Source organism: Netta rufina (genome assembly GCF_964035555.1).
Source record: "Netta rufina genome assembly, chromosome: 24".
NCBI lineage: Eukaryota > Metazoa > Chordata > Aves > Anseriformes > Anatidae > Netta > Netta rufina.
The window spans coordinates 4,979,336-5,001,319 of NC_140148.1; the positions used below are offsets into that span (position 1 = coordinate 4,979,336).

General features: G+C 40.0%; 1 protein-coding gene across 2 annotated transcripts; it reads right to left on the reverse strand.

Moving 5' to 3' along the window:
* Positions 1 to 538: 538 nt before the first annotated feature.
* GOSR2 (golgi SNAP receptor complex member 2) lies at positions 539 to 16,101 on the reverse strand. Of its 2 annotated transcripts, XM_084301313.1 has the most exons (6): positions 15,979 to 16,101; positions 13,754 to 13,818; positions 10,735 to 10,843; positions 9,473 to 9,605; positions 6,433 to 6,573; positions 539 to 3,710 (listed from the first exon to the last, which is right to left on the reverse strand). In XM_084301313.1, exons 1-6 carry the CDS (start codon positions 16,005 to 16,007, stop codon positions 3,549 to 3,551), a joined length of 639 nt encoding a protein of 212 aa, XP_084157439.1. In that variant the 5' UTR covers positions 16,008 to 16,101; the 3' UTR covers positions 539 to 3,548. The 2 variants fall into 2 exon arrangements, with proteins under 2 accessions (XP_084157439.1, XP_084157438.1); XM_084301312.1 differs by lacking the exon at positions 6,433 to 6,573.
* Between the last annotated feature and the right edge of the window lie 5,883 nt (positions 16,102 to 21,984).

The window sequence follows — 21,984 nt, forward strand, 5'->3', positions numbered from 1 at the left end:
ACCCTCCATACGTAGGACTTTTCTGGGTTGTTCTTGTGTGCTTCCTGTGGCTTCAGCCCTCACGGAACCTGCCAACACACTCCTGCCTGTGTGGGCAAACAGCCCCAGAGGCTGCAGGAGGAAACACCATGACCCAGATACTTCCTGAAATACGCCTGCCCTGTTCATGGCTGGTTTCCATAACCTTCCTCTTGCTAGCAGTGCATTCATATAAACCCTTATCTCACTAGTTTCAATGCCAATTTCAAATTGACTTTGCTGCTCCATCCCTGAACACTTGAGTAACATTTACCCATTCCTCCTGAGCAGGCCACCCATTTGCACTTTCCGTGAACTTCTGTTTTACATGAGCTCAGGCACGGGTTCCCCATTCAACCAAGCAAACCTAGTGCCTCACCTGCCTGTGTCCAGAAGAAGTTATTTGTCCAGCTTAAGTAATTGGGCATTTCAAACATTAGGCAAGATAAAAAAGAAAAACTTCTAGTTGAAAAAATCTTTATTTACATAACACAACAGATGAATCACATCATGTCCCACCCTTGTCCCCTTATGTATAAAATACTGGTTAAAAGTGTGTTGTTTTTTTTTTTTTTTTCCAGAGACTAGTTAGTTTCCACAGCGCCCTCTCATGAGAGCACTCCACTCGACAGCTGGAACACTTGCTGTTCCACAGAAGTTCACAGGCAAACAGCTCCACTGAAAGAAGCAGTCTTAAGAAAGAAAACTTCAGAGACAGCAGCTGCAGCAGCAACACGTGACAAGCCACCAGGGTTTCAGCTCTGTCATTCCATGGTAGCAGGGACGTTGATCGTTGATCCTACCTGTACTTTTACTGTGCCACACTAATGACAGAAGTTTTGAGGGTTTTACATTAGCCATCTGAGATAACACAGGTGCTCCTGTAAGTCATTTTGGACTTAATATCTAGTACAAATTTGTTTGAAGTTACACGTCATCAAATCCAGTCATCTAAGTGCTTCCCTTCAAGCCCACATCCCAAGTCCAAATAATGAATAGCAAGGACATTGCATACAACAGGGAAATTAGCCTACACAAGGAAGACTCTAAAAGGACAAAAATAAGCGGACAGAGAAACATGAATAAAAATGTTAGTCTAGTCCCAAAACAGAGAAAATCCAGTTCCATTAATTTTATTTTATGGCTCATACCACAAGCTGAACAGAGGAAAACAGATTGACTAGAGTCCTTACCTTGGTATAAGACGATTCCTGCTACACCAAGTCACAACTATATAAACTTTAAACAATAAAGTTGTAAAATCAAGGTAGAGTTGGATCAGGACAGAAGATTTGCCAGGGATCCTCACAAGGTGCCTAACTGATCTAATAGGAAGTGTTTTAACAAGTGCATTCTGTGCTAAAATTTATCATGATAAATTTCAGATTTAAAATAAATTCAAGCTAAATTTAGATTAAAGATAAAGTAAGACACATGATCTCTCATAACCAACTTTCTGATTCCTTAGTCCTTGTGGCTGACATGCAAAGTGATTCTGCACATGGTCTGCTAACATGTTTTCTTGAGAAAGTGCAGCAGATTGAGGAAAACAAAGAGCTTTAAATACCTGGGAAACATCAAACACATTAAGAACAAAACAGCCAGCCAGAAGGCGTGCAGCACATAGGATATTCAACAACCACTGACACTTTTCCACTTTCTCCTGCTGAACCCCCTGAGAGGATTGTTTAGGCACTGACAGCATCTTGGCCTCTTCCACTGCAGGGCGGCAGCTAGTGCTCTGACTACTGACATTTTACTTGCCCTGGATTCCAAACACAAAGCTGACTGGATAGTGACAGCTGATCAAACTGGGGAGTCTCATTCTGGGCTTTAAAGTTATGCCACAGCACATGGATCAGTCAATACTTTAAACATGCAAATGTAAACAAGCACTGCTGAAGCCTGTTTATATTGCCCATATTAGCTGAAATTGAAGAAATGGTATTAGTAACTGAAAAGAAAAAGTCTGCAACAAGCTATGTAATTATAAAAACAAAACATATTGGAGCAAAGAAATGCAGGATTTGTAAACTGTTACTAATTAAAAGACCCATAACCTTTCCAGAGAGAAAAAAAAAGAAAAAAAAACAAACACCCAACAGAATGCCACATTATCTGAACGTGACACTGTCAGATATTTGGAAATGCTCCTGACTTGTACACAAAATGAGAATGTATCTGAAGGCTGACTGAAATGGATAATGTTTGAAATGGAAGGCTGTTTGAAACTGCATGATGGCCATTCCAACAGAATTCCCACAATCTTCAGGGAAATGTGTACCATAGGAGGCATTTCTTAACTGTGTATGTTTAAATGTGGATAAATATCTACAGCCAAGAAGATATAAAATCTAAGCTATCATCTCTGTGAGATGATTTGTATGAGAATGTCTTTCACAGTAAATTCACAGGTAGAGAGAATAATGCAAATACCCTTCTCAAGGACAAGGGACATGTTTACCATCCCAAGGCACTAAGTTAAGGGAACTCTTCTTCTTCTGATGATCACACTGCTATTTTGAATGTTAAAAAAAAAAAAAAAAAAAGAGAGCCCATTCCAGCTCTATAAACACAAATATCACGAGTTTCAGTTTGAACACCGCAAGAACGTGCCTGCTTCACTGAATTCAAAAATACCAGCTATGGATCAGAAAACCCCAACCAACCACCTCAGATAATGAATACAATTCACTATAACACGATGTGCACTAGCACCAAAAATGCTCCCAGTTTTCTGGAGGCTGAATTTGGTATTGGGTGCAGTGATCTCTGATCTGCACTCACTGATCTGCACTTGACTGGAAGCAGGGAGGAGTACAGCATTCAGCTTCCACTGGGAAGCAGCCGGACATAAAAAGATACCAAAACTTATTTCAGATAAGATGAGAAGCATTTCAGTCTAAACTGAAGATTGCTGGGTAAAACCGTATGAGTATACAAAAAAGTAGCAGAGGTTATGACCATGCTTTTAGAGTTAAGACCCTTCCCCACAAGTCCTTCTCCCTCCAAGCAGAAGAGTACATTTGCAAATGGGAACCCTTCACTTCCTCTTTTTGCACAATCTGTAGGAGCGTGCCCACAGACACTGCAGAATTCTCCACAGTGGCATTTTTTCAAAAGGAAATACACTCACCAGGGTCATTTCTAGCTATCACAGGAAAGGCTCACTTCATCTTATGTTGTGCCTTTGTATCCTGTTCTCCCCTATCTACCCAACACTCCTGACTTGCTAACAGCTGGGCAAAAATTTCACTTCTGCCTCCTACTTAACAAGATTCTTAAACTTACTGGCAATAAGATGAGAGTAGTAATGGCTAAGGATATTTTATAGGGTCATTTTAAACTACAGTGTCCCCAAAGATATTTGTTCCCCTATGTGCTTTCCACATGACGTGTCTGAGTGTGACTTGTAAACTCTGAAGTTCGCAGGAGGGGCTCATCCAAAGCAGCACTCAGAGGAAAGTACATTTTGGAGGACAGTCCATCTTGCTCCAAAAGACGATATCCTCTGGCAATAGCTTAGTAGCTCATGTCAGATACTGCACGACGAGAAACATAATTACACAAGTCAAAATCATTCCCCCAATCATAAAGTATTTATCTTGAAAGGCTCGCTTCTCAATCAGCCGCATTACAGTATTGGATAAGCCCAACATGTTGGCAACATCCAGGATCTTCTTGTGAGTACCCTAAGATTAAAAAGACAGCAAAGAAACAATTAACTCCATGGTACACTTCTTATTCTATAGAATATTTTATCATGGGTGGCAAGTGATGAATTCTGATCCCTCAGTAAACGAAGGAACTTTCTCTAAGTTCCTACAACATCTTTGCCATATTGTTCCTACAATTTAAGAGACAGCCATGGAACCCTGGAAATAAGTGGATTATTAGACTAATTCACACATGAGAACAAGAAAGAGGTAAAGGTACAAAGCAATGTGTCCAGACTGAAACATCACAGACAGCACCTCAGAGAAATGAACTCCCTATGGAGGAATTAAGTTCTTCTGTTCCACTTCCAGACATACAGTCTAATAAGAGCTTGAAGCTCCAGACAACCTTTCTTGCAGAACTTCCCTCCTGCTGGTCTGAAGTACAGTTAATACCAAGAAGAGGTTCAAAAGGAGGTCCAGAAACTTGTAGTGTCTGTGGTCAAGTTTAATGAAAAGGCTGTAACAGTGTAATTAATGCAATTTCAAGAAATTCTTCAGGATAAAAGCAGTGAAAAGAGCCTGCTGGCTGGCATGCTGCAGGCCCATATTTGTTTTGTTTCACTGACGACACAGCTGGTACTAAGAATGTCCGTGGATCCTACCAGTTACCGTATCACCACTACTGTGTGTACCCAGTCACTACTGCAGTGACAGTTGCCTTATTTCAAGGCAACTGTCAAAGGAAACCGCATGAAATACAGGCTCATAGATGTACTATGGGCACTGTTCAGAGATTGGTATCATTCTGTCTGGGAGGAAGTTAGAAAACTCATGGCTGCAGAGTCCCAACGGTACAGGTAGATGAAAAGCACCATTCTAGATAAGCTAGACAAACAAGTGACATACAGATGTGCATTCAGAGATGCTGCACTCAGCACCACAGCTCAGCCCAGCTCACAGCACGCAATTATCTGACGCATACCTCAGAGAGACACTGGGCAGGACCAACTTCCATCATACGTTGCAAGAAGATGGGTGCTGCCAGAAAGAATCCTTATCACCATGGTGAGGATAAATGGACCTGGTCTTTCAAACTGACTTCCAGGCCCCAACACTTAACAGAAAACCCTGCTTCAGAAGGCTGTGAGACTTCAGAGAAGTTGCTTTTCCAAAAGAGCATTCAAAACCCTGAATCCTCTCCTGGCACTAATGTTCCATCCTTCCCTGTCCTTTTTTTCCATGTCTGCTTCATGAAAACGTTAACAGAACCTCTCTTTGTTTCCACTAGTCCTATGGCTAGACCACTCAGCTACAACCTATCTCAGGAATGAATGCTTAACAACCACAATAAGTTTTTCTACTGACTGCCTTTGTATAAGAAGAAATATATATTCACTAGGTCAGTGAACAAGTAATCTTAGCCTTAGCTATCCTTCATCTCAGAGAAGAAAGACCTGGACTTCAAACTCTGCTGTAATGCATCAGTGTAACACTCAGGTGATGAGTCCTTGCATCCATGAGTATTAAGTAGAAAAGGGGTTACATTTATAATTACCGTTATACCCTGCAGTGTTTTGAGAACACCAGCTAGCCTGGACATCTGTAATCAAGAAAGGAAGTACCCAGCCTGTAAACAGCAATGGACATTACGATTAAAGGAAACACCTTGCAATGCTGCCTTGTGAAGACACCTGTCCCTGGTAACCCTTACGAAACGTGTACCATAGGTACTAAAATTTGTTCCAGCAAAATGTCTATGCACTTTCAGGGCAAGATGTGTATGTGTCTACAGTTCAGCTATCTGTATGTAAGCTGGCTAGACTGCCTTTTAAGCCAGTGGTACATTAGTCTACACAATCCATGGAATATGAGATGTGATTCATCTGACTACATGTAGGGATTTATGAATATCTGCATAGAAATTTAGCAATTAAAAATGCCTAAATGCTCTGACAGCTACATGCCAAAGCAGCAAAATCACAAAACAGGTAGCAATAGTTAACCCCAATTTAAGATGAGCACAACAGAGATAGGAATTTCCCTTTTCAGAGATCTAGCTTTCCCACCCCAAACATACACTTCTTATTAAAAAGCTCAACTTAATAGCATGGTTTAGTGGTGGACTTTAGTACTACGTTAAAGGTTTGGACTAGATGATCTTGGAGGTCTTTTCCAACCTCAATGATTCTACGATTCTCTTTTTGTACCTTTGAACTCTTAACTCAAAATTTCACACCAGTTAAACAGTCTTTAAATTAAAATACAAACATTCATTATCTTTAACAGTAATTTGGGAAGATATATATTGTTTAGATACTTTAGACTTGAGTATTATCTCCATTACTGAACTTAAACATAAGTACTTTATGTGAGCATTGTGGTTGCTCTCAGTGATATTTACCTGTACCAACGTCTTATCTGTGAGCTAGCCATTGCTTTCTTCGTTTGGAAGAAAAACAAACGAATCAAAAAAAAAAAAAAAACACAGAACAGAACAAAATAAAACACAACATTTAGCACTCCAGATACTGACTACTGTGCAGACGAAGACTGCTAGCCTACCAGGACATACAAAAAAGAAAAAAAAAAAAAAAAGGCTTAAATATGTTCCTAGTAAAATGACAAAATATAAAGATTTTAGGCTTAGCTAAATCAGAGTTTAGGCCTTTACCATACTTATTTATTTCTTCTACTTAGCCTGGTTATCTTAAATGCAGAAATGTGGGGTCTTTTTGGTAAAAAATGATGCCCCCACCTTTAATGTCACTCTCTGGTCCCTCAGCCCCTGAAGGATGTTGGTCCCACTGCCAATAAGATCATCCATGCCACGATGGGCATTCTGCAGGGATTCATTAAACTGTAATGTTTCGTCGATCGGTATGGTGGTGTCAGAGTCCTGTAGGGGAAATGCAGGGTCTTGGTTACCTTGCCTACTCACTCATACTCATAGATCCAGAAAGAGAACACACAAAAACAAACACCCCTTGACAGGACTTGTGGGATTATGTTTTTTGTTGTTGTTGTTTATTTTTAATAGGGATGTTAAAACAATATTAATTTGAGTGAACAAAGTAATGTAGAGAAGCCTATAGGAAGCAAGTCAAAAGGCAGAGTTGATTAACTATTCAACTGCAATTAGATTTCAGGAGATAAAAGATCAGATTAAAAATTAAGAATTTTCATAATCTCTTTATGACATAGGTAGGAAAGAGTATTACAGTAGAGAAGATCAAAAGTATCAGAAAGGATTAAACAAGGAAGTCATGTGATCACTGTAAGCAAAAGATTTTTGAAAGACAATAGCACATTTATAATGACAAAAGGCTTGCAAAACACATGTCTGGGAGATGACATTCTATAAACTTGTATTAACAACAAGGTGCAAATTTCTGACGGGGAGGGCAAACAGACATATGAACCTAGATCCCTGAAAGTCTCACTTACTCACCACCCAAGCCCTTATCTAATGATAATTTAAAAAAAAAATCCAGAAAAGATGCATTAGTGCAACTAGAAAATATACGTTTTGAAATGGAAGTAACTGGGTAAAATTCTCTAACCTGGGTCACATAAGGGGTCAGAGGATGTCATGACTTTTCAAAAGGTTTCCAGTTTCATCTTCTCTGACACTACTCCACTGAGAGAGTCAAGGTAATAGTTCACAACTCCCACATTGTTTTGCAAACAGTAATCATTATATTGGTTAGAGCTAAGTGTGGAAATACTGGCTTACCTGCTTCCACAAACTCAGATTGGCAAGAACTACTAAAATGCATAATTCATATATTGGGCAGAAGGTGCTTAATACCTGTCAGCTGTAGGTTACTTGCATGTAACAATATCAAATTTGCCCTGAGTAGTCTGTGGTGATTATTGTAGAAAAAATTTTTAATACAGGAACCACATGTACAATCCAGTGCTGGGTGTCTGACTGCCTAGATGGATATTCTGCTTACCTAGTGTGAAAGAATGAAGAATGAAGAATAAAGGACAGAGCCATTCCCAGTTAGCTGGTCAAAGGTACTGGATGAAGAAGGCTATCGACGGTGTACACAACTCTTTGATCAAAAGTCAATAGAGCACAAAGGTTGAAAAAATTATCTTGTCTTACAGGAATCTGCAGAGCAACAGCACTTGCATCTGAATGGCTATTCTTTCAGATATTTATTAAACTTCAAATCAGAAGGGATTCTGTTTCCTATGCAAGGAATTTGCAGTTGATTTTCTTTTATACACAAGGCAGCAAGAAAACTATCAAAGTAAATCTTTGCTCACAGAAACGCAGAATGTGTTGGAAGGGACCTTAAAGATCACTTAGTTCCAACCCCCTGCCATGGGCAGGGAGAACCTTCCTCTAGACCAGGTTGTTCAAAGCCCCACCCAACCTGGCCTTGTACCCCCTCAGAGGGACACTAGATGGCAGCATATTTTTCATTTGCTATAAATGGTTTTCTCCAGAATTCTTCAAGGTAATGCTTTGAAGACAACATTTATCTTCGAATTAAAACATTCAGAACACTGTTACAGCTTTCAAGAGCTGTTATGTACACTACTATGATTTATTCAGAATGCTTACACACTCACCTGACATTCCTATTTAATAAAATAGGGTAGTATATAAATAGCTATGTAAACCTTGAACCTAAACAGATAGGCCAGTAACTCACAAATACACCATTTGCCTATTAAAAGGAAAATATACTTTAGAAGTCATGTTTTTGTAATGATAAGTTAAGAAAAAAAAATACAAAATAATCACACAACTTAATTACATCTTGAGACACCTTTCAACATGTTCAGGAACAAAAAATAGTTTGCCATGTATTTTGTGTTTGCAAGACTGCTACTCCTCTTCAAAACTGTTCTATTTACTCATGTGTTTTCTTCCTGGACAAGCTTTCCTACAGGAAAATTTCTTCCCATTTGCAGAACACCACAGCTTTTGAAAACAAATCAGGTTTCAAGTTCCAGTGTTCATTTCAAGACCTGTTTATAATTTTGAAATAGCCAACAAAATGCAAGAGGTCAGTTATGTTGGGCTTTGAGTAGTGCAGTGAACTTCCAAAATCTCAAGAAAATATAGCCATTCACATTGCATTTTTTCTTGTCCTAACAGTGAAAGTCAGCACAGAAAGCAAACAGTAAGATAAAAAAGACGTGCTTTTAAGTCACAGAAAAGCAAAGAATGAAAGCAAACCTACATTATTCAGAGCAAAATTTATCTGGGAATTTGCCGGGGGAGACATCAGTGGAAGAACTCAGACCGATCAAGAACAGGTTGAAACACATACCTGTCATTAAAAACTTTTGAATCATTTATAGTTAAAATGGAAGGTTTTTTACCCAGCTACACAATTTATATTTGGACAAATGAAAACTTGCTGGCATTTACTAACAGCAGTGTGCATAAAAGCCACTGATAAACATAAGCATTTTCCAGACATTTTTCAAGTCCTAGGATTTGACAAAGACTTTTGACACAAATCCAATTAAAATGTATTCTTTGTTACCTACCTCATTCAACTTTTTGAAACTGCTATATAAAGTCAGGTAGAGCTGCACTGGATAAAATTGGAGCAGCAATCTCAAGTCTTTCACTATTGCCTCTTTTTTGACCAAATTTTCCTCATGAAGGAGTTGTACTTTTTCAACATGTATTATTACTCTTTTCTATCTTTAATCCACTTGAACCATCACACAGCAGCAAACTAATAGTTAAGCCTAGGTCTTGCCCAAAACTTCACTGAACGGTTAAGGCAACTAAAACTGAGAAATCTAAAATAAAGAATATTTACATTAGTAGTGAATGTACGTGCTAGTAACTCTTCTCGCTGTCGTTCCTGCTGCTCCCGGATGTAACGGCGATGTTGAAAGTTCCTCAGAGCTGTCTGCAGATGCTGAACATCATACTTCAGCTGGTCAACTCGGCTAGACAGGATCAACAACAGGAAGATATTCCCAGGGATAAAATACCAATCTTTTGTGGTCTTTTTAATGAATAATGGAGCGTTATAAATTAACAGCAACAAATACAAAGAATAATGGATTCTACTCATCTAAAAGATAAAGGACATTCAATGTTACGCTTACATTCCATACTTAGATCGTCTGTGCCTCATTTTACTAGTAAACAGGTGATTATTTAATTGCAAGCTAAAGATAGAATGTGAAGCAGAATTCTTGAGCTATCTTGTACATCCTACCCCACGACAAGTCTCTTCAGAGAGATTACATATATATATATTCTTCATTTAACATAGATTTGAAAAGACAGTAGGATTTGAACAGTTTCTACTTTATGACCTATTCACGCAAAAGATCAGGTTTTCAAGTTTCATTAATTAATATCACGTTCTTAAGGCTGAGTTTCTACAAAATGTACCTAAAAGCCAATTGGCAATAGGGGACACATTTGCATTAGGGTAAAATAAATCAAGTCCATAACTCTACTGTTTCTGATTAAATGTTCAGTTAACTACAAAGAAAGCATAGACGGCTGTTTCAGATGGTGACCTTTATAATATAGGTGACATGAAATCCACCCGATCTAAGGCAGCATTGGGACTAAAAATTAATAGCAGAGTCACAGAACAATTTAGAATGGAAAGTGCTCTGATGGTCTCTGATCCAAGCTGCTCAAACTAGTGTTAATTTTTGAAACCTTATTTTAGCCACCAACAGCTAGGAAAAGTTTTCAGAAAAAATGACACCTACTGAAGTAATTTTACTCCTTACCTCCACAAATACCATTAAAAGCAAAATAATTTCAACTCAGTATGTCATTTAAGCATCAAAGTGCTATATTTTGCTAAGCAGCAAAGTACTCATCTCAGAACAGAGCCATGAATCCAGCTCAATCACCAGTCTGCAGGTAAATGCAGGAAAATGATTTTGCATCTGTGCCTCAGTTCTGTTACAGTTGAGCATAGAGATTTAAGTTGTAATGTGAAAAGGTTCAACTCAAATGAAAAGGAAAAGGAAAATTTATTCTACAATAAATTTAATGAAAATAACTACAAAGACTACACCATTATTAAAGCAAAGAAAGCGAACTTACAGTTTAGCATTTTGTCGCTTATTGGGAGGTTCTTTACTGGACAAGATTTCCAGACGTTCCAAGTTGCTGAATATATTGTCTATTCTTGCTTGAATCTCATTTTCTACTACTGCAAGGAAACAAAAATATATTCTAATTTGAATTAAAGAACTGCAAATTGAGTGAAGGCAGAAGTACCACAGCATTCAAACCAGTATTTAAAACTGAAAGACACAAATTCTTGCTGGATGGAAACAAACAAACGAAAAAATCAGATGAACTAAGAACTCTACAAATCATGAAGAGGCACTTCTTTAACTGGCTAGTTTGAGACTCTTGCCTTTTCCACCCTCCTCTGAGAAGGGAACAGGGAAAGCCTTTGCTCCTTCAAGACTCGTGAACTTCTTTCCCTGTCTCGTCTATATAATAGGACTTAAAAGTTCCACATTGCCCTCTACAGCCCCTTCCTGTTTTCTCAGGTCTTGCTCATAAAAGCTAATAGCCAAGATGATTCTTGGCAATCCTAACTTCTGAAAACTGTTAACAAAGAGTTCCATTATCCACACCTATAGCATGGGAGGTTGACAAAGCAACCAAAAGAAGAGTTGATGGGAATTGGCAGACTAGACAAACAGCTTGGAAAAGCATGCTCATGGTTGGGGAGCCCTTACAGGTGGGAAAACAAGACATATAACATCTGCCTCCGTGATCGTCTACTTTGCTATTGTTTCTGATAATGTGTGCATAGAAATAGCAGAGAGACGAGATCAAAATGCAAACTCAAATACTTTTACTTTGGTAAGGTGGGAAGCACATACAACTAGGAAAAAAAAAAGATTCATATGCTTTCAGTTACTGTTATTGTACAGCAAAGCCTGGTATAAGTCACTAACCCCTTCTTCATTCAACAACCACATATTCTAACTGTGTGACAATCCAGCATTTCACAGCTTGAACTGCACAGGGAGACCTTTAATCATCTGTCATTATTGTGCTTAAAGAAAGCGAGCTTGCAAGGCTGAAGGTATGCACCCTCCAGAGCACATCCATAGAATGATTATTAGAGGACACTGAAGAACCATCATGCCTGTGCAGTCATGAAGATAATCCTGAAGCCAACTCCTGGACTACCATGGTCAGTCTTAGAATAATCAACAAACCTTAACAGTCACAATTTGTTCTTAGTTTGCATTTAGACAAAATCTTAAGAGATATTGTTTATTCCTATTTTTTTCTAGACTAAAGAGATATACAGTAAAGCATTAGTAATCAACTATTTCCTCCAAAGTACCTCAAGACTTTCCAGAAAATTCCATTTAGCAGTACCCAAAAAGGAAACGGCACATAAAACCCCTTTTCTTTACAATTTGATTTCACACAATCAAAGAATAGCCAACTTTAAATAAATATTGTTTATTTAAATAAATAAACACAGATCAATCACATCATCCTAATTCATTTCTCCATCATTTAGTACAGCTAAACTTCACAGAAGACCAGCCAGAACAGCAGATAGACAATTACAGCAGCATTAGCTAGTCCAAACAACAGTGTTACTTTCTTGGTCATCTTATGTTTTTTTCTGAGCAAGAAGGGGTTATTTGCCCAAAGCTGGAAAAAAAAGCTGCAACTGAAACTTTGATTTCCTGACTCCTTTTCCTGACCTTCAGACTAAAGATAGCTCCTTTTCCCATAAATTCTTGACTACACAATAATATCTAGAGCACAGACCTGTGCTTTTATATATAAAATAGTATGTTCATTTATTGACTATATAAGATGGTACATAATCCCATCTCTCGCTTCAAGTAGCAGAGGCAAGACAGCAAGTTATGCTAATTTTCAAGGGGCTCCAAAATCACATTTAACGAACTACAGTCAAGGAAGTCATCTGGCATTGTACTAGATGCAGGTAGCACAGTACAGTACAGGTAGCAACAACCATCATAGAAAATAGAACCAGTAGACAAGTTGTTGTTTTTTGATAGGAAAAGTTATCACAGCCTTTTCTAGTCATGCTACATGAATATAGTTAGGGTAACAGAAGTCAGTCGACCTGTGGGTAATTGTATCTAGTATGGCTTCACTTCAAAAGTTTTTGATCATGCCCATTAGCAACTAGTTTTACATGAATTCAGACTTCAAATGTGTGTCCAAAATACATTTGCCAATTCTGCACTATGGTGAAAAATCTTGCCACAATAAATCATATTATTTTATGACAGTCATTTTATTAACACAAGGTTATAGTCCAAACTTACTGAGACAATTTCAGACCTAGTTGTTCCACATATTTCTCATAAGCAAATGGAATTACAGGTTCTCTGGACCTGATGCAAGTCTCTACAGGACTCTCATGCAAGCAGGAGCCATTAGAATCATCCTGCTTAAATTCTTGCACATCAAACGACAGTATTTTCCCCAGAAACTGGACTAAGAATCTTTTTGGGAAGTTTGCCAATTATTGGATGCTTAAGGAACAGTGTTAACAATAGGACAGATATCAAGTGACATTTCTCAACTTCTCAGCTTCTAAAAAACTAGCTTGGTGATGTCTGAATTTGCAATTCTGTACACATCTATGTGTTATATTATACCTCCATATGTGCATCAATTTGATCAATTTGATTCGTTTAATCCATTTATAACATATGTCTCTACAGCACACTCTGACAATGCATCAAAATCTAACAGCACCAAAAAATATCTGACATTCCCAGTTCAAGATACTTGTAGAAGCATTTACAGTAAACACCACTTCTCAATTCAAGAGCTACCTCCCATAGGAAGCTGTGTGGCAGTAAATTTTTGTTCTGTCTTTTCCACTCTGTCCTACAAGACATCACCTTAATCAAGTCAAATGGTAAAATAATTTTAATGCATTCCACATCAGCATTTCATCTCACCTGCTGATCGTAGTAACTGAAAAGCCAAATTAGTTCAAGTAATGATTGTAAATATAATGATAAAGCATACGAGGTTGAAGGTTCAGGTTACATCAGTATTGGAGTGGGACTTTTCCCTCTAATTACCTACTTACAGTGTACTGACTGTTTGTCTGAAGTTTCCAGACGTCCCATGTAAGATTGGACTTCGTGGACTTGTCTATCAAAAGACAAATAAAGAAAAATAAGTCAGTTAACATCCATAAAATGAAAAACAATTTTTCAATATCTTAATCTCTAGCTTCTCTTAAAAGCACCTTTCAGAACATAATAAGAATCAGATACATGGTATTCAGTGCAGACAGCCCATCACTAAACATCTAAAAAAACCACTAATCTTCAGTTTGAAGACAGCTGTGCTTTCAATTAATATGCATCTACAAAGTAACTTTCAGTGTTAAAATAAAAATCAAGGTGAAACTAATTTTTTTTTTCCTTCAGTGACTTTCAATCCAGTTCTAGCTCCCTTCTTGTATTGTAACCTGAACTGAGGTTCTCTCTCATGTCACGCACCTGGCATGCTCAATGTCATTTAAGATCTACCTACCCCAAGACAACCATGGAGGTATCAGATTCACAATAGGAACTCATAAATAATAAGTATAACAGAGGGAAGGTCTGATTGGTAGAAGAGCTGGTACAAAGGAGACCTTAATAACAGGTCTGCAGTGAAATACTACCTAAATACTCCACTAAAGTGGCAAACAGACACCACACCTTTACGGCACTGCAGAAATAAGTAGTACGCATCTTCAGTGCAAGCTTTGTCACCTCCTTCTCACAAACAAAATAATGGTACAGGCAAAGGATCAGGGAAGGACTATAAAGATTATGAAAAGTACTAAACAGCTTTAACACAATGGAGTTGTTCAGTCTGGACTGCAGATAATAGCAGTGAGACACTGTTGAGCATAAATGCCACAGGGGAAGGTGAAGAAGGAATGACTTTCAGCATCTCATACAATGCATAAATCACAGAGGCATTGAATTTAAGTAGAAAGCTTAAAACAGAAGAGAAGAAATTCCTGACATTGCAGAAGCAGCGACAGAACAAAAACCAAAATAAATAAAAACACATTGATAGCTGTTAAATTCAAGAAAAAAAAAAAAAAAGCCTCAAATTTCTGGGAGGCCAGGACAATATTCAGTGAAAATACTCACTCATAAGTTACTTTTATTATTATTATTATTAACACTGTGACACTAAACAGGTAACTCCAACTTTTACAGTACTTATGACATGTTCAGTTAATTAGAGAACCAATTCAATATCCAGTATCTTGCACCCCATTCTTGTTCGATGTTTTTTTTTTTCCCAACCAGTTTGTCTAGGATGCCTCAGACATCTTGAGACTCACACTGCTTTTAAAATGCCTGTTTAGAAATCCATGTGTAAGAACAAAATCAGATCACTGGCAACCGTATTAGAAAAAGACACTTCATATTTACCAGGATTTTTCTAATGGAGGAAAATATAGTAGGTCTGGGAAAAGGTGGGAAGAGAGTTTTCAAATTGAGATTACCTTCAGACTGACAATAAACTACAATAAAAAGCAGAGCTCAAGAGCTACAATCAGAGCAAGGCAATATGGAAACTGGAAAAGGCAAAAGCATTCTCCTTATCAACAACAGTTATATCACGAGCTTTCATTTCTGGATCAACAGCAGGATTTCCAGCTTTTCCCTATCACATTATTTAATAAAACCCATTAACAAGGGTGGAATATTTGGATTAACTCCCTCCTTTAGCCTCTTTCCCATGAGTTATTTCCACCACACTGGCAGGTTTTCTGCCTTACTTGTGGTTTGCATTTTTCCTACCACTTAAACCTCACCAGACTACGTTCATCTCCAAAACCGTTTCGTATCTCACCGACACGTTTCCTGAGAGGGTTTAAATGCTGCCCCCGGCCATGATCAAAGCCCACTGCCATAAAAACCCTAGCAAACGAGCGTGCCCTAAATTCACGCTTATGTAGTAAAACAGAATCACTTTTATTTTCAGTGAGCACCTGTAATCCCACACTTTAAAACCTGAAGCCAGGAACTCCTGCCTTGACTCGGGCCTGACGTGGCTAAAGGCACGGCGGGACTTTGGACCCGCTCAGCCTGGAGGACCCGGGTTGGCTTCGCCCTGCGACCGAGAAACGGCCCAGCTCCCCTCAGCCCCTCGGGGGGGGGGGGGGGGGGGTCCCGGCCGCTACCGCCCCCTCCCCGCCGCCATCCAGGCGGCCTCGGCTGCTCCCACAACGCGGCCCGGCCCCCGCCCCACAGCAGCGGGGCCACCACGGGCGCCCGCCGCAGCGCCGCACGCACGAACTTGTTGGTCTGGTGGTAGAGAGCCTCCATGGCACGGCTCGGCACAGCTCGGCCCGCCCGGGCACGGCTCGGCACGGCTCGGCACAGCCCGGCCCGCTCCGCTCCACCGCCCACGTCGCATCCGGCTCCGCCACCCTCGGCTTCCGCCGGCTGTGGCCCCGTCAGGAGCCCGAGCTGCCGCCAGGGGGAGCCGCGAGCCCGCGGCCCCGGGCCGGGGACAGGGACAGGGACAGGGAACGGGACCGGATCCCAGCGTCGCACCCCGAGGCCCGCGGCCGCCCTCCCTGTCCCCGCACGGCCCCAGCACCGCTCCGCCGGCCCGGCCCGGCTTTCCCCTTCGTTACTCGCCTGCAGCAGCCTCGTCGCCCCATCCCTGTCCCCCCGGGTGCTTCGCCAGTCCTCTCCGATAAACCCTTCCCTCACCCGTTCCCTGATGCCTTTCTCTCTGCTGTTTCGAGGCTTTGGCCTCCCCTCAGGCTTTGGCCTCCAGTCGTGTCTCACCAGAATGAGCAGGGGTCGGGTGGAAAGCCCTGTCCCTCCTCCTTCACCTTGCGTGGGGCCCGGGGCCACCTTCCTCGCATCAGGGCGGCTGCCCAGGAGCTGTCTCTGCATGGGGCATGTCTTTGCCCCGGATGTGTAGAGGCCATTTGGTGTTGCTCCTGCCCTTCACCTTCCTCCCCAGAGCTGCCCTCCAGCCCAGTGCCCTGTCTCTCCCCTCACATGCCAGTCTCTTCCATTGCTGCTCTTTTACTGTCTACTACTACTATTCTGTCTACTTCCTGATAGAATCACAGAATCACAGAATTGTCCAAGTTGGAAGAGACCTCAAGATCATCAAGTCCAACCTCTGACCTAATACTAACAAGTCCTCCACTAAACCATATCACTAAGTTCAACACCTAAACAATTTTTAAAGACCTCTGGGGATGGTGACTCCACCACTTCCCTGGGCAGACCATTCCAATGCCTCAGGATCCCACCTTCCACCACTAAGTCTCCTGTAAGCCCGGCTGTGCTGGATGAATTGTATCTGTACTTAACGCCCTCAGTGTATTTTTTGCCCACTAATTTATCCACATGATTGTCTTTTGTCATATGAACTGCATTCACTAAATCTCTAGAAGTCTAGGCGACCAGTTCAAAAGGAAATGCAAAAAAGCAGATACCTATGAGAAAGTAAGATGAATCCTGCATGTAGGCATCCCTTCTAAAATAGCTGTTCCAGCTCTTTGATCATAATGACCATCTTCTCACAACCTTTTCTAGCTGTATAGCTGTCCTATCCAGTCTTGTGTTCTATTTTCAGTAATTTCTGATTTCCAGTATTCTGCTTGTTTCGGGGACTTCTACATGTAGCAATGATCAGACATTTTCATAGATCTACTTACTCTGACTCCAAATACATGTTCATGAGTGGTCATGGACAGCTCAGGACTGCCATTGTGCAAATAGGCTTGTTTTCTTGGGAATCCCATTTTTCCACATACACTCAGACACACTAAATACCTTGCACTGTGTTATCAGCCATTCACTTTATAACACCAGTTTTCTCCACAGGTTTTTGCAGGGCTGGCTGTTTAGTCCTTGCTCTGGGGTTGTATGAAAAACTGAAAAACTGTTTTCGGTTATCTCATTTGTACATAATTTCTTAATTATTTTGACAAGATAATCAACCACAACCCCTTCTTATATGTGCTGGACTACAAAAACTGATGTACTTTTACAGCGGTAGCCTGCTAAGTCTCAAGAACTCCTTCAACCTTTTAACTTTATGTAATAAATAGTGGGAAGGTGTATTATCCAAAAAGGGTAGATAAGTAGGTTGATATGGGGCTGTTTGTCTTGGGCCTCAGAAGAGTAGAAATGCTGATACAAAAATTACTAAACTAAAGTTAGGACTATAATTTGCTATTGTCAGTGTACTTCAGTGGAAAATAATCCTTGTCCAGAAACACAACTTCATGCTAGTAAGACTGGGCTTGATTGGAAATCACAGAATCATAGAATGGCTGAGGTTGGAAAGGACCTCTGAAGATCATCTGGTCCAACCCCCTGCTGAGAAGGATCACCTAAAGCACATTACACAGGATGACATCCAGGCGGGTTTTGAGTATCTCCAGAGAAGGAGACTCCACAACCTCTTCAATCAATCCCTCATTGAAAGATATTTTATAAAGCATTCAAATTAATAGCACAAGATCAGTAATTTAAAGATTAACAACATGCAGTATCAGTAAAATGTTAGTTTATTTGAGAACTGACTAGATGGCAAATCTCCAAAACCACTTTCAGGGGGATTCTGTTAAAAAAATTGAGATTTTTGAAGACTCAATTTTCATCCTGATAAGAATATGAAAGTCACAGATGAAGAGTAGGAAGGAAACCTGTTATGGAAAAGCAGCTGTAGGGCAAGAGGAGGACTTCAAGCCACTTGAGCTTTAATTTAATTATATTTAATTAAATAATAATTTAATTATGCAGTCCAATGCTCCCACTTTGAACTGGCACTAGTGAGATTCTAGAGTCTAGAAACATGGAGTAATTGAACACTCTAAAATCAGAACAAAACAAAAAGCTTGCTTTCAATGTAACTCTAAATTGCTTCACTTTGGATTCAGATGAACACCACTACCAGCACAAGGAAGGCAATGGATGTATGCAGCTTGAGGAAGGATTGCACAGCTGGAAGACTTCAGCCATGTCAGTAACTCATAATTTTAACTTCTTACCCAGTAATTAATCATCCATCTTTAGTTTTCCCTCTTCTGAGAGTCAAGAGATCTCAGCACTACTTGCAGAAAGCAGCAAAACAGTTTACCTAACAGGAGTAGGCCCTGCCCTCACAGACCAGGCAAGTAGGGTAGTCAGCTCTACTCTACTATTTCTTCCATCTCTTAACTTTGTCTTTTTATGTTAGTTCCTGAGGCTATTAAATCTCCCTGATGGTGGGCTAATGCTACACTTTTCTGGATTTATGCTACATCTCATTTGTGGCATGGCAAGAAACCTGCTGTATCACAAGGAATAATGTGGTAAATTGGGTCCATCTGAATAAAATGTTCTGATACAGTTGAATACAAAGTTTTAAATCTAGGATCATAATCAGTCCTCAGCACCTCAGCCCTATTCTTTGCTTTGTTGTTGTTGTTTTGTTTTGTTTTGCTTTTTCACTTAGGCAAAGGCTAAATATCTTTATGGCAAAAATTCAAGATACTTAAGGATGACAAATGTTGGAGGAAAAATCAAAAGATTTCAAGAGGGGAGAAGCTTAAGATGCATCCCTTGTATCTCAAATGATGCATGAAACTTTCTTGGACCATCCTGTTCTGCCATGCAGCCAGCCAGGTGTTTGGCAAAAGATTAACCCCTGGATTTCTAATAGTAACTCAAGCCACAGAAATAACGTCAGTCTAAGAATAAAGTGTATCCATAAAAACATTAACTACAGCAGTAACACATTCAGTTCTTGTTCTTTGCTCTCTTTTATTTGAGTCATTATAACCTGTTTTCAAACACTGTATGCAAATAGAAACCTTGAATGAAAGTAGATGCTGGGACTTCCCTGCTGGCCAAGACTTTGAGAAGTATCACAGGAGTTTTGATGAAGTGGCAAGCACTGAAATGCTTTTGAATGAATTTCTGTTCTTTTCTGAAGAATTTGATTTTTGCCAGGAAAAAAAAAAATGCTGCAATCAAACGTTTATTCTTGTTATACTTCAAGTCCTTCCAGGAGGAGTCCTTCAGCAAATTGGCTCATTTAGACACAACAGCCAGAAGCATGGAGAGTAAAAAAAGGGTTTTGTTCAAGGAAAGCCTCTGTATTGTAAACAGGATAAAAGGGGGTGGAAAGAGTCACTTATCACTGTCTAATGTGTCCCCAGGTCATTCCCGTGTAGCACCTACTGGAGAAACAGGATTTCATATTCACTGCTCACTCCAAAACTCCCAGCCAACTATGGGGATTTTCTCTATCAAACAATTTACAGATATTATGTGCATTCAGCAATGGAGTTTAAACACCCATTGGTGTACTCTCTCTTAGCCTCTGTTTGGCTTGTAGTTTAAAGCCTTACAGCACCAAAGGAAAGATGGATCCTTATACAGCCTCCTTTGTTCTGCCTATAGCAGTCTGTTTTCCCCTCACAGCTGTGGGAGTTCTCTCTCTGAAGGAAAGACTCTGATATTTTGCTTAAAACCAGTCCCTAATAGTAGGTCTGTCTCTTTTTCTTAGCATGATTCCCAATATGTGTAGAAACTCTTTCCTTCCCCCTCCTCTCTCCCTCCCTCCCTCTCTCTCAGGCACACAGACACAGTATTCCCCAGCTCTTTGCATGCTTTCTTGATACTAATAACTGTGGCTTTAAAAACAAAGGAGTGCTGAACCTGAGGGCATGCTGCAGGAGCAAGACATTTAGATGAATTCTTGATGGAGACTCCTCACTTAGTCCAGCTGCAGGCCATGGGGCCTGCATGTCCGAACTTTGACAGACTCTCTGACATAAGCCAGACCTCACAGCACGCCTCACAGCATTTTGAGACTGTGGAAGTGGAGAAAAAGAGAGGGAAGACATGACAAGAATGTCGGAGACTCATCTATCAAATTTCTTCAACTGTTGGGTGATGTGCTGGTTTCAAATCTTCCTGAGCAGCAAACTTTTTAAAGACACATTGCACTTCTTTCTATCTTTCCAAATTAATAATATTTAAGCCCTAATTCTATCTCAGTCAGTTTTGAGACTGATCCATGACCAGCAGAGCCTGCATTCAGGACATATACAGCTTTGCCATCATGCAAGAGACATCAGTGGACTTCAGAAAGGAGAGCGGTGGGGAGAGTTGTGGTGTGTGCACTAAGAATATTGTAGGTCAAAACCAGGCAGAGAAGAGCCGTGGCTGCTGTGAAAGACCTGTGATAACACAGCATGGCAGGAAGCCACAGATACTTAGATCATCATTCCCTTGTTCATAAACATACCTGGTAAAGGGATATGGCAAGGTTTTGGAGATGAGGCCTAAGGAAGAAGAACTTGTGCAACATCTCCACCACTTCACTAGCTCCCTCCCTTCTACAGTGATGCCAGGAAAATATGACAGAAGGAAATAAAAACATCACCCAGGGTTAAGAAATACTATAGCATCTTCCAGTATTAAGGATCTTTGAGGCACAAAGAGCTGGAGGTTCAGAGAATATCCAGGTCAAGCATATTTGCCTCATTCTTTAATTCTGTCCTGGGTGTCAGACACAGATCATTGCTAGAGGTGAAATACTAACCTAGATGGGTTTGTGGTACATGCAGTACATTGAATATCTTTGGTATCTCCATGCCTCCATTACTGTAGAATGTGTTATATTGTTATAATAATGATTAAACATGACTCAGTTATCCATGCAGGACTGAGTTCCCTGTGCCTTCTCCCTGCTGATCACCTGTTTGACCATTTCAATGAAATTCCGAAAACAGGAACAGAAGAACCTCCTCCAACAAAGCCAAGGAAGCAGATAGGACAAGAAACAACATTGCCTTATCCAGCCAATGAACAAATGAATTATAATCCTGCCAAGAAATGTACTACTTTGTGTTAATTTGCCCAGCACCAGGAACCTGTAACAAGCCTCAGATAACTTCTACTGACATGGCATTCCCCTTATAATCCCAAAGAGCTTCCTTAGAATTCAGAATGGCAATCTCTGGATCCAAGTTTTAAAAGCTCTACCTTTGAAAACATGAACTATTTACTGGACAGCCCTGATTGATACATAAATGGATTAGGAAGGAGTCTGTTTCAGCACCAGTATAGTCCTAAACTCTATGTATAATTTAACATTTACACAGAAAAAATTTAAAATAGGTGAGCCAAACCATTATCCTGTTTTCTGTTTGTCTGATTGTTTTTTTGTGTTTTTTTTTTGTTTTGTTTTGTTTTGTTTTGTTTTGTTTTTGTTTTGTTTTGTTTTTGTTTTTTTTTTCTGGGGTCAGGTACCTGACAGTCAATCTCTCTGAAATGG